The sequence below is a fragment of the Paramormyrops kingsleyae genome, chromosome 24 (genome assembly GCF_048594095.1).
Source record: "Paramormyrops kingsleyae isolate MSU_618 chromosome 24, PKINGS_0.4, whole genome shotgun sequence".
NCBI lineage: Eukaryota > Metazoa > Chordata > Actinopteri > Osteoglossiformes > Mormyridae > Paramormyrops > Paramormyrops kingsleyae.
Genome location: NC_132820.1, coordinates 16596241 through 16609794, shown reverse-complemented (window position 1 = coordinate 16609794; position 13554 = coordinate 16596241). Strand labels below are relative to the sequence as shown.

Genomic DNA, 13554 nt, shown 5'->3' with positions numbered 1-13554 from the left:
ATTAAAATGAGTCTTGCTATTACCTGAAACTTATGACCAGCGTAAGCATAAATAAACGGCATTATGGTGGCTGACCACGCGATATGCCCCACCACAGGTAACACCAGCGTGAATCACCGGCCATCAAGCGGAACGTCGGTGCTTTTCAATGCACAGTGTGCGTTTCAGGAGGGACAGTCATGTGACCCTAAGTGTTCATCCCAATTGGTGCCCCTGGTCCCCAGATCCCAGTGCTTGCACATACTGGTTTGTCCTGCTTTCATTTTACCAGTAATTGGACCAGAGCAGCAAAGTGCTGACAGTTGCAGCTCTTTCTCATCGCAAGGTGCCAATTCTGCACGGTTTTAATCTCAAAGGTCTTTTTTGTCCATTTTCCACTCCCGCCTTTCCCTGAAAAGGGAACCTCCCACTGAGAAATCCTGCTGTCACGTGTTTCTGTGGAGGGAGTCTGCCTGATATTTCCATATTATATGTGACAGTTTACCGTGGTCAAACCCTGAGACAGTTTACCATGGTAAAACCCTGTGACAGTTTACTGCGATACAGGTCTGAGTCATCACCATATGTATGATTTACTGGGTTTATGATTTACTGTACATTAACATTACATGTGACAGTTTACCATGGTACAATTCTGATTCATCATTATCCGTATACGATTTACTGGGGTAAATGGCTGTGCCGTTTTCCTACATGACAATCTATCATTGAAGAATTCTGCGTCATCTCACACTTAGAAATCCGAACCATCCGCTCTTTCCATGTCTGCCCCCACCCTTCCTGAGAATATCTCGCCATTTGGTGCTCCATCTTGACAGTGGGTCGACTCGTCTTACAACCACTAGACAAAGTTGACTTCAAAGGGCGAAGCCCTTTCTGCCGTCTCGTGGCGCGTGGGAAAAGGGTGGATCGCGAGCGAATGGCGCTCCGAAACGGGGGGGGGGGGGACAGGTGGGGGAGGGAGGCCTTTGATCTATGGCAGAACAGAGAGCAAGAAAGCACCCAGAAGATGAATAGGAGCTTCTCAGAATGGGAGAGAATGACACTAGGGCTGGTGGGGCTGGATCGCGGCTGAGGCGTTACCGGCGCCCCTGAAGGGCCGGTCCTGCTCTCCTTGGGATAATCCCTGATACATTAACATCAAGCCATCTTCAGAACCAGCAGCTGGATCGAGCATCTTGACAGCATGGAGCAAATACGATTCTACCTAATGACTCTCTCTCTGGTCCTGCTCGTTAATGGACACCGGGCGGCATTTCATTCATCCGCTTTGCCTGACTTTCATCCTTTGATCATTATTAGTCTGTTTGTCAGCGCACCAGGTCCCATTCGCCCACATGCTAACTTTCACATCTCAGGGGTGCAAATAAACCTGGAATATTACCACAGAAAGATGTATCCACAATGGAAGAGTAACTGTTCCTCTAGAAATAGTTTTAAAGTTATTTTTTTCAGAGAGACAAAAAATGTGTAAATAAGTGAAATGTGGAGTTTGTCCTGGCTGTTAAAGAGTGATTAAAGCAGTATAATGGTGCAGGTCAGCTTCGTCTTCGGTGGGTCCTGATGACATGATTGGCCAGATTTCAAAGTCTCTTGTGATGTCAATGGATCGGCTCATTTCACACTCGGCTAGGTACCCGCGCAGCTCGAGAGTGACACGACCTTACCCTGGAAGAGTGCGGCGTTCTGTATAATGAGCAGCTTCAGCTGGGAGCTGGACGCCCTAAGGCTGGACTCCAGTCTTTGCCGGGCGGCCACTTGGTATTGTTCCTCCATCTTCCTTGAACAGCAGGTCAGGCCTCTGGTGTGACACACTTGCAATTCAGCACCTGTCCAATAGTGGGAGCAAGAAAGCAAGAGTTATGGATACCAGGTGCTTTGAATGTTGGGCTAATGGGAGTTTTACTTATACAAAAATGTTCTGATGGTGAAAATGATTGGTTCAAATAGATCAATCAATCAGATCTCGGTCAGATGTCAGACCAACCAGTCAGATGTCTAGGTCTCGCCACCTCTAAATGCTTAGACCCGCCTCCTCTAAAGTCTGATTCGTAATCTATCAGAACCAATCATTTTTTTATTCTGCCCTCAGATCATTTTTGTGCAAGCAAAACTCCCATGAGCGAATGCTGGACATTGTATTGGTGACTTAACAGAGATAGCGAAAAATGCCAGTCAGTCAAGCATCTTTCTCCATTTCACAGCTGCTGTCAAACCCGTCTGAATCACTGCAACATGGTACCAATCAACGGCATATCAAACGAAGCAACTGGGTCAGGGTTTCCACTAGAAGATCACCAATAACAGCTACTCTATGCAGGAAATGCCTCGGTCCTTTGGACCCATCGCGCCAAACTGCAGCTTGTCGCTAGAGGAATGTCCACATACTGATGAAAGAGAACATACTTCAAAGGTGGTGGAGTGTGGGAGCCAGCAGGGTTTAGCAAAGTGCTCCAGAACACTATTCCTCCAGCTAATCCCACCCAGGCTACAGTACATTCTCTATTGAGTGTGACCAAGGCAGCGTCTGGGCAGTGAATGGTCAGGCACCGCGGGCGGCTGCTCACCCCATAGGCTGAAATCCTGCCGCTCGCACAGAGAGATCGCACTCTGTGTGCCGTAAAGTACACCGCTAATGCATCTGCTCCCCCTGCAACTGCCTGCCGATTACGTAATTGCTTAAAATGTATCTGCTGACATTCTAGCAGCACGCTACACTGTTTTCAGCTCACATCCCCCATACATCGAAAACTAATTTACAAGCTAAATTACACTGTCTCTCGCGCGGGATCATCAGCCGATCACAGTGGCTATATTTCATTGGCCTGTACAGAGTCTCCTTTCACAGTAAAGCCAGAGGATCGACGTCCTGAGTGGTGCATCTGAAAAAGGTTCTCAGACAGCAACAATCCAACAGTGCTAAACATTATTAGCATGTAACAGCTAACCCGCTCATCTAAGATGCAACCTTGCGACATCTGATTCTGATAAATCATTATTATTGAAGGTAATTATTATAGAGCTATTATTAAATCTACATGTTTGATTTACTGATTTTATGTCCTCTAACTCAGTTACAGAATTCAGAAATAAGTACAATCACAAATATTTACTTCAGACCAAATGAGACATGTAAGGGGTGCGTAAAACACTCCAAGCATCACCGTGAAAGACACACATTTCACAAAGGATCTTTAAAGTCACATAAGGCAAGTGTTAGCTTAATGAGCTTAATTCAATTTAAAACAGCACCACCAGAGAGCACTATTATGTTATCATGGTATTACATTACTAAAACTGTCACAAAAATGAATGTGCATGTGTGATTAGCACAGCATCCATAGCCACACTTTGGGATGTGGGCAGGCATGTTATTGGGGAAGATTTCAGGAGACTTTGACTACAGATTTTTTTATGTCAAACAAACTGCATATAAATAGACATCACAAAAGCTTGTGTAATTCCTAATCTGTTTTATTAGCAAAAGCACTCTGTTTCCTAGAGAAATATCGGCTACAGGCCTATAGTGGGCAACCCCACTAAAAAATAACCTGGATCTTCAACGTTCAGGGCAGCTTCTGCAAACATCTGGCACGGTGAGTGTGTGAAGCTGGCCTTTAAGGTGAAGCCATTCACAGGCAGACCCACCCAGGGCAGACTGGCAGGAGAGAGTGCAAAGTGAGACTGGGGGAGGATGCCGTGACGGCCAGATGGCAGAGCAATACACAGGCACAGCCATTAAGGACACTGCCCATCACTAAATACCCAGCTTTGCAAATGGGCAGACCTGTAACTGTAATGCAGGCAGACTTATAACTGTAAACAGACCTGTAACTGTAGGCAGACCTGTAACTGTAACTGCAGGCAGACCTCTAACAGTTTCATAGGCAGACCTGTAACTGTAGGCAGACCTGTAACTGTAACTGCAGGCAGACCTCTAACAGTTTCATAGGCAGACCTGTAACTGTAGGCAGACCTGTAACTGTAACTGCAGGCAGACCTCTAACAGTTTCATAGGCAGACCTGTAACTGTAATGCAGGCAGACCTCTAACAGTTTCATAGGCAGACCTGTAACTGTAACTGCAGGCAGACCTCTAACAGTTTCATAGGCAGACCTGTAACTGTAGGCAGACCTGTAACTGTAACTGCAGGCAGACCTCTAACAGTTTCATAGGCAGACCTGTAACTGTAATGCAGGCAGACCTCTAACAGTTTCATAGGCAGACCTGTAACTGTAATGCAGGCAGACTTGTAACTGTAAACAGACCTTTCAGTAACTGCAAGTGAAGGCAGACCTATAACTTTATTAAACGGTAAGTAGACCAGTAACTGTAACTGTAGACAGACCTGTAACTGTACTGTAGGCAGACTTGTAACTGTAAACAGACCTGTAACTGTAGGCAGACCTGTAACTGTAACTGCAGGCAGACCTGTTAGAAATTGTAGGTAGGCCTGTTAAAAACTGTAAGCAGACCTGTAACTGTAGACAGACCTGTAAGCAGCAAATAGCAGCTTCCAGTGTTCGAATGAATAAGCAGTGAGACTCACAGAACCATACTTACAGCACCGTTAGCGCCTCTGCTACATGAAAGGCAGAGATCCCAGAGACAATCTGAAGCCAAACCACACACCTGCTACTCCAGCACACACTCGAATGCTGCCTGCGAAGCCGATATCAGTATTCAATTCCAGAGCACACAATAAAAACCAATTTTGCATGCAAACAGAAGGATCGATACCTGCAAGGAAGGCTTGACAAGTGAAAATCATCAACGGGGCCTGACAGGCAGCTGTAAATGACGATGTTTTTTGCAAAGTGAAGGACAGTGCAGCAGCCTAACATGGAAATAAGAACCCAGGGAGTTTACACCATGATCTTTAGCCCTATCGACAAACCGCATGCCTGTCTGCAACAAATCAGGCATTTTCAGTACATTAGGACCAGTGGTAAACACGCTCAGCCCATTATTACTGGTTGAAACTGGTTGCATCATATTTTCAACATTACATCCTCCCATATCGAGTCTAATTTTTCCCTTTGCTGGCATAATATCTAAACCATTTAAACAAAGAACAATGAGCACAAATACGAATCCTGAAGATTATGGAACAGACTCCAATAAAAGACGCTAAGTCTTTAAAGTTTCTGAAAATGCCCCAAAGGCAGTGGCATCAGCACTCTCTGGCCAGCTTTCTGTGGGTCTGGGGGATGATCGCCTCCCCCCCATTATTATTTCTGAATAAGAGGGAGGTCCCAGCATATGGGGGGGGGGGGTCCTGGTAGATTGTCCTAATGAAGTAGCAACCTTCACAACGGGGCAGCATGGAAAATGGACAAACAAGTGCTCTTCTAAGCTGGCAAGGTGGATCACATTAAGGAAATAGGAATTAACTGTGCACACACGCCCAGCGTTATAAATTAATGAAGTGTATATGTGTAAATGATTCATTTTATGACAACATCTGCTGAGCTGTAAATGTCAGAATGACACCAGCTATGTCAATTAAACAGTCTATAGGTTTCTTCCATAAGAGTCATTCCAGTTCAAAAACCTTAGCGGACGTTTGCAATTAAACTGCACTTTAATGCCTTTGAATGCAATTATAATGCAGGTGCAAGTGATTCCAGTTAAAAAGTCCTGTAACGGTTGAGAAATCAACCATCAGAACTGACTGTCAAACCCAAGACATTACACTGAACCCTGGCCATTTGGCACGTTGTTAAGCCAGTGTGCTCTTGTTCCAGAAGATTCTCCCTCCTCTAATTTTCAGCCTGGCCTGCAGGTTCAGTGGCGTGTCAAATCCTGCAGCCCTCCCACATCTGCCAGCGACTGAGAGCCCTTGTGATATCGGCCGTGCCAAGGGCCCACCGGACTCTACACACTGCGCACCACATGGGGGGATTGGACCAGACCTCCACCTCACAACTTGTCATATTCAGTTTTCTTTCCCTCTCTAGTGTTTAATCTGGCCTCTTTTGAATTCCCAGATGAAGATTTCAAACTGTACACGTCCTGGAAAAGCCACAGTGAATTTGTCTTACAGTGGGCTGACTGACAGTGAGATCATATACCAGAGTGAAGACATTCCTATTTAATGCATTCTTGTAAATCTAAACAATTGAGTTTCTGCTTAGAGATGTTCTGTAACCTTGTACCCTCGCGGATCAATGCTCAGTGGTCGGTTTATTAGGTAAATCCGCTCATTAGCACTAACAGGCTGCCCCTCCTAACGGTGTGGCAAAAACTCCATACATGCAGCACGCAAGCAGGGTCAGCAGGTTCAGTCACTGAACACACAACTCGTCTGCACTCAAAGTGGCTCTGAAGATATAACGGCGTCCTACCAATCACTGTGTAGGTGTTCGTCGTAAGGTGAGCACTGAGTCTAATTATTTGTTCTTGACACAAGACAGCAATCATTACGTTAGCTCCCGGCGATTGTTATATTCGTTTATTAAGCTACAAGCTGACCCTCTGGTGAAGTACGCTGACTTCAGGTTCGATTTGTAGAGAAACACTCCATTGTAAGGATCTGTAGGTCATCATCCGTTTGTTAATGTTACCGATCTTACTGTCTGCTAATTGGTTGTAGAATCGTGGTCAGTGGAGCGGAGACTCCGCGTCTCGCCGACATCCAGCTCCCGGGCTTTGGCTGCAAATGCCAGTTGTTTCATACTCGGTTCAAGAGTAGCATGAAACAGCAGCTCTGGGGGGGGCTGCCTAATGAAGCCGTTTGCTGCCGGATACGCCGGCGATAAACAGTTGTGTTCTTTAAGAAATAATAACGATAACGTGAAAAATTCCTTCATCCCCACTGGGGTTCTAATCAAATCATACAGCCTGGGATCCAGGTCCGCTCCAGCCTGAAAGCCTTTCGAGAAGCGCAATAAAGATCGTCCTCATGTTTGTGAATCTCTTCAAGTGCGGAGCCCCGGCCGTCAACCCCGTGTTGCTTCTGCAATGAAACATCCTGCTGCGTCCCTTTAAGTGTCCAACGGTGGCTATTGCATTAAAAGGATCACAAACTCGCAAACCGTCTCCACCCGATAATGTGCCGCGGTCGCTAATGTGCTTTTGCAAATCACCGGCTGGGATTTAAAAATAATTTCATTCTACGAGAAACTCTAATCTGCCTTAAAACTGAGCCGAATTCGTCAGCCTAATCTCATCAACAGTAAAATTGCTGGATGAGAAACAAGTCAAACTTTTACGCAACCTTGCGCGACGCCGACGATGCCTGCTGAGAAATGTCATGCCACCTTGTCCCCCGTAGCCCCTTAACATCTGCACCGCATTTTGGGAGCCAAAGCGGAGCTATTTCGGGGTATAGAGCACCTATCATATAACGAGACAAGCCGAAAGGTTTTAATAACTGATACCAGGAACATTACGGAGAACGGAATTCAATTCTGGGGCTACTGAACGAAGAGATGGGGACACGGACAGAAGATCGGGAAGACTTGAAGGCGATTAATATGTGAGAAAGGGAATGTGAATGAAACAGCAAGCTTATGAAGTATCAGGGAGGACAATTAGACAGCTATCTTGTAACGCCAGTATTCAATCCGCTTACACCACTGCAGTTCCAGTAGCGCCGTTGGCAGGGCTTGACGCTGCCATCACGGCCCGTTTTGCCACTAAAAACTAACAGCTGAACGCAGCTGGAAGCCCACAGTCCCCCCGGGGATCCGACACATTCACATGGCATTTTACCGTCAGCCATTAAACATCAGCAAATGTTCACAATTAGAATGGCAGCTCTGAACGGGGCTGTGGGGCAGCCTGACCTGCGTGTCACTCATAACGACACAAAAACAGCCAATTAACATTTCCAGCTCAATGCCCCTGAGGCGCAGTAAATACTGTCAATTTGCGTAATAAATACATTACTCATGCAACAGGTCGAGCTCTCACTTTGGGGATCGGAGCCCCCCCCCCCATAGCGACGTGGTGTGACGGTTCCCATTTACTGGGGAAAACGTCTGCAAATGAACTTCACACGCCGAGAGGCAGCGCGATGCTCCGCCCTGCTCAGTCCTTTGAGTCACTGTGCGAATCACCAGAGCCCTTTCTTTTCGCCGTTTGATGGACAATAGACCAGGGATAATGTTTAATTTGAAAAGTTAACGTCTAGTCATAAATGAAATGGTCCATTACGGTATTATTATATTAATATTATTACGGCAGGCCCGTGCATAAAACGCACTTAAAGGTGCCTTCCGGGTAATAAGAACCACTTCTGAGAATTTAAGGCTTCAGAGACAGCACTTTATAAAAGAAACTTGTATTGTATCCTCCACTGCTGTTGAGAATAATAAAATATGCGTAAAATGGGGATGGTTAATTCTATGAGGAAGATATTTTACAGCGTAACCGTGATATTATTATTTATGAGTCAGACGGTGTGTGTATGAAAATATTCTCCGGGGGTGGGGGGTTAAGGAGTACTTTTTACACCTCTTAAAATGATTTTAGATAAATGTAAGATGTAAGACCATTACTCATTCAGAAGCTCTTTGTTTGGTCTATCTTTGGACCTATAATTTTCTCAGTTCTTTAGTAGATAGAGTTTTGGCCAGTTCATTCTACATGTTAAAAAAACATGTCAGTCCAGATTATCATGGATCACCCTGGGTTTATCCACACACACACACACACACACACACACACACACACACACACACACAAAGAGAGAGAGAGAGAGATGTTTGTATTCATATCTTTGTGGGGACTCTCTATTCATTTCTATGGGCAAAACCCTAATCCCAACATTACGACCTTAACCCCTACACAGCCCTAACCTTAAATTTGCATTCACAGATCTTTGTAGGGACGTAAAAATGGTCCCCACAACGTCAAGAAACAGGTTTTTATTACATTATGGGGAACATTTGGTCCCCACTATGTAATATAAACGTAATCCACCCCCCGCCCACACACACACACACACACACGCACACGCACACCCTGTGTGATTCCCGAAACCAGACACTCCATCTTTCGGAAATGATCCCCCACTATCTGGATGTAGGGACAATTCCATCCAATTCTCTCTCGTTATGGGGTGAGAAACAAAATCCCAGAAACTCGACACGGCACTTACCAGAAGAGAAAATCAAAGGCCATTAGCTATTACTTTAGGCGCATAACTCACTGACGGTTTTGCACAATCGCATTTATCTGCGTTTCACAATTGCCCTTGCTCTCCAAAGACACTAGGCGGTTTTCTGAACGGTATCCTGACAGGGCACTTAAAATGCGCCCTGAGCAAAAAAAAATACATCACAGAATAGGGGTAGGGAGGTGTAGTAATACTTTACAGCCTTCGGATTTCACAAGGGAGAGGTGCTCATTCTATAATAACAGCCCCGCTGCGGGCCGGTGGGGGGCAGCCTGGCGGGGACCGACCCGGGGCCGGGGCGATGTTACGGAACCCTGTGAAACCTGAAGTAGATTCAATTAATATCAGCCTTCTCTGAATGTGAAATTACAAACTGATTTCCACCACGACTCCTTGTGTGTGCGCGTGGAGTTTGCACGTCTGTCCTCCTATGCAGGAAAGTCATTGAATTCGTTAACTGCCCGTAGTGTGTCGGTACATGTGCCAGACTTGCACTTTGTCCAGAGCGTCCCCTAATCGTACGTCCTGTGGTGTCTGGGACATGCTCCCAGGCACCCTCCGTTGGGATTTTTAAAAACGTCCCTGGACTTTGGGGTCCCCCACAGACTCACGGTCAATTTTGGGATCCCCCATGATAAATTTTACCGGCCTACATACCCATCGGTTCCCCGGGAAAACGCCCGGCATGCCAGATGGGCAGACCAGCCGTGAGCAGAGTTGCCAGGTCCGCGGTCTCCCCGCTCAATTGGGCTATTTTGAAAATACAGTTGCTTGTAAATATTAGGAGGTTGCGGTTTGCGGGCTTTTGAGCAGCTTTCATAATGTCTCATAACTGTAAAGAGGAAAAATAAATGAATAATTATGAATGCGGATAGTAGTATTTGTGGATCCCAATGCTGAATCGCTAGCCAGACAATGTCAGAGACAGACCTACACGGAAAGCAAGGCTGCCAACTCACCCTTCAGGCGTGACACACGCTTTCAGACTCACGCCAGCAATCTTACAGCATATCTATATTATTCCATTATAAACCTAAAGTTAGCCACATAAAAGCGTTAGGGTAGTTTGCAAAACCTACAGACTATTTACAAGGTAATAAAACTGTTACATACATGTGCATGTCTCGACTTTAAAATCTCACTCCAGCCATCTGATCAAAGTTGGTATCCCTGGGAAAGGAGAGTGCGTCCGTCTATGTGACGTCATGGTATTTAACTGTGTTTTTAAAAAGTTGAACATTTGAATGTGATCAGCATGTAAAATACCGGTTTATTTCTTTAAGATACAGTATACAGGGATTTCAAATATTAGGCTAGCGTCAGCTTCCGTTGCGCGGATTTTAAGCGGAGCTTGGGCTGCAATATTTTTTTGCTGGACCTGGCCGTGAGCTCTATAGGCTCCTCCACAAAATTGACCAGGATCAAAAGTTGGATGCATGTAATGCAGTCTAATGTGATCAGTGAAAGTACAGTCGAATAATGGAAAGCATTCATGTAGCCATGCAGTGAAGTTCAGGTGAATGCCTCCAGATTAATAATGCTGCGTGTTGCCATTAGAAGCTGAAACTAAAATGACCGGTTTTATTTAGTTTTACATTAAGCAAATAAAAGCCTTGAACATTACAGCTATAACACTCATTCATAGCAGCCTAAAAACTTTTGGTATTAAGAGCACGTCAGAAGACTTTAATCACACTTGACACTTACTCCATTACTATGGAGTAATTGTGAAAAATACAGCTACTATTTACATCGCTGAGAAATGTTGCACTGACAGTTATCCGCATCCACCGTAATTTAATAATGTAGAGACATGTAGAGAGGAGGACGCTCACCTGACACGGGGCTCTCCGGAGCCCATTTTCCGCTTGGGTGGAGCAGCTGAAAGGCGGATCGCACCTCCTGGCAGCCCGGAACCGGACCGGCGGTCCGCGCAAGCGGCAGGAAAAGCGCGCTGAACAGAAGCGCACCTGCCATGGCCAACGCCTCTCAATCCGCCGGAGCTGGAGCCGCGATCACGCAGGAATACGCCTGAAATCCGCTTCCGATGAAAGTGTGTGAGAGAAAGTTACTTGAGCGATGCTTCTCTGCGGAGGTCAGCATGGGTGCTGGCTGCCCGTAAATTGCGATGCCGCTCGCAACCATAGTTCGGCTCTGTCCACGCAGAGCGCATCCTTCACACTTCGCAAGCTCAAGCTGACGGAAGGTTGGATGCTAACATAAACTTCCTAGAGTCGCACGTTGAATATGAAGATACTGGCATTCATCACCGCATGGCACGTAACGGGCACTACCAGCCCAGCCCGCCTGCTCGCCCCGCTGCGGACACCAGGCACCTCCTTCCAGGGCTGATCGGGCTTAACGTTCACGGGGCAGAAAATGCGCCGAGCCCTTCGCAGCGCCATCTAGCGTCGAATTGCGGCGAGAGCTATTTCAGTCAAAGGGAATGATGGAAACGTTGGGCTGTCATAATTTAATAAAATTACTATGAATGAGTATAACATGCAAAACAATATTCGGGTTTTCTTTATCACGTTCACAAAGGCCTAAAAGCCATTGTCAAGAACGGCAAACGTTTTTCCTTCGCCACGCAGCGAACTTTAACAGTAAGAAAAAAGGTTGATTATCACATCAGAATGAATAAATTAAGCGGGAATTTATGTACTTTCTGTATGAATCAGTACTTCGGTGAATCCAGTGATGGCTTGCTTACCGCAGTTACAGGCGGCAGACTGTAGACGCGGTTTAGTGTAGTTAAAGTATGATAAAAATTGGAAAAATTACCAATTAATCACGCCGGATACTAAATCTTTGTTTGAATAGCAAGGTTAAATGACAGAGTTTTCAAATATGCAGGTGCAAAATTATGCGTTTTATCATTATTAAGACCAATTAGGGCAGTAACTAGTGTGCGGGCATCGATGGCCGGTTGGGCTTCGTTTAAACTGGTAGGCATCCACTGCCCCCTGGTGTTAGCACGACTCATTTTTCGCTTTTACCCAGTAACTGTGGTATACAGACTAATTCGGCCCAGCTCGTGCCTCGTGTCAGCACTTTGCCCGTTCTCTCTCATCTCTTATAGTAATCTTTCACCTTAACAAGTTGGGCATGGTACTGCTTTATGAAACGGGACAATTCGCTTCTGTTCACCGGTTTCCTTTCATCTTAACTCCAAATGCACCAACATGAGAAAACATTTTAAAACACCATTTTGGAAAAAGCGTTTATTTTGCTGAAAAATGACAAATACGTGTTGACAGAAGGCTTCACTTGAACGATCTTGCACATCAGAGATGGATGCCGTGTGATGTTGAGATATCACCCCCCCACCCTCACAAAAGCACTTCAGTCCTGCACTTATCCGTAAACTGCAAACCTGCCGCAGTGCCTGAAGCAGCACATCCCATCATATCCAGGGAAGCTGGTACCAGATCACACTGGTAAAGTTTCTCCCAGTCAGCACAGAACTGCTGCTACACGGGTATTAGTGTTCATTTCCCACACTGAGTTGTGCCATCAAAAGGTATAGGAACAGTGTTGTGAGAAGCCCCCATAAATGGGGCTGGAGTGATACCCCTATCTTTGGTTACCTCATGGGGGGCGGTATTCCAGGCACCGTGGGTTTTGCTTGGATTTGCACAGCAAGGGATCTCAGGCTGGATGCAAACCTGCAAAACTGACTGTGTCTGGAAGATGGGAAGGCGAGGGGGGGGGGCTCCAGCAGTGCATGAAGGGCGCCTGCCGCAGGGGGGCTGGATGCGGACATGGGGGGCATGGGCTGAGAGAGTGCCGTGCTCATAGGTGGCGGCCGGCCTGCCCACCGGCTCTTCATGTGCATCATCCCCTCATGAGCACAGTTGGTTCTATGGTGTAGTGGTTATCATGTCTGCCTTACACGCAGAAGGTCCTGGGTTCAAGCCCCAGTAGAACCAAGTTTTCTAATACAATTTCCCTATTTAAAATAAAAAATGAGCACAGTGAGCAGCCAGTGCAAATTCCAGAGTAGTAGGTCCTTATCCCTCAATTGCTACAGGGACTGTCTGATCCCTCCTACAACTCCATGTCACTTTGGACAATTATGTCTGCTAAGTGTATCAATTGCAACATGCTCCTCGATCTGGACCTGTATAAACAGACTGCACTCAAATGCTTATGTTGGTCCACAGCGGTCGGCTCTTCTTGTACGTCAGGACAGGCTGTGAATGTCTCACGAGTGAGGAGAAATGAGAGCCACTCCTGCTAGAAGGGGCGCCCAGTGCAGTAGACATGACACTGCTCACTAACTGCACTAGATGCACCTTAGCAGGAGGGACGCAAGTCAGCCTCAGCCAGTGAGGACGTCCAACACACTCTGCGCAACTGGTTTTCATACAGTTTAGGGAGTTATTGGCAAACTGTGTTCTGGGTAAAGACCAAATCAACTGGATGAA

At 46.1% G+C, this 13554-nt stretch overlaps 1 protein-coding gene and 1 non-coding gene across 2 annotated transcripts in view; one reads left to right on the top strand and one right to left on the bottom strand.

Moving 5' to 3' along the window:
• Positions 1-11448, bottom strand: part of LOC111860562 (glypican-3-like) — a 76466-nt gene extending 65018 nt beyond the window's left edge. The window contains exons 1-2 of the mRNA XM_072706542.1: positions 10960-11448; positions 1668-1829 (exon numbers count right to left, since the gene is read on the bottom strand). Of these exons, the coding sequence (XP_072562643.1) occupies positions 1668-1829; positions 10960-11101 (304 nt within the window). The 5' untranslated portion in view covers positions 11102-11448. The remainder of the gene's footprint in view (positions 1-1667; positions 1830-10959) is intronic.
• A 1535-nt stretch (positions 11449-12983) lies between these two features.
• On the top strand, positions 12984-13056 carry trnav-uac (transfer RNA valine (anticodon UAC)). The gene has a single exon. It is a non-coding gene; the product is annotated as a tRNA-Val (tRNA).
• The last annotated feature ends 498 nt before the right edge of the window (positions 13057-13554 follow it).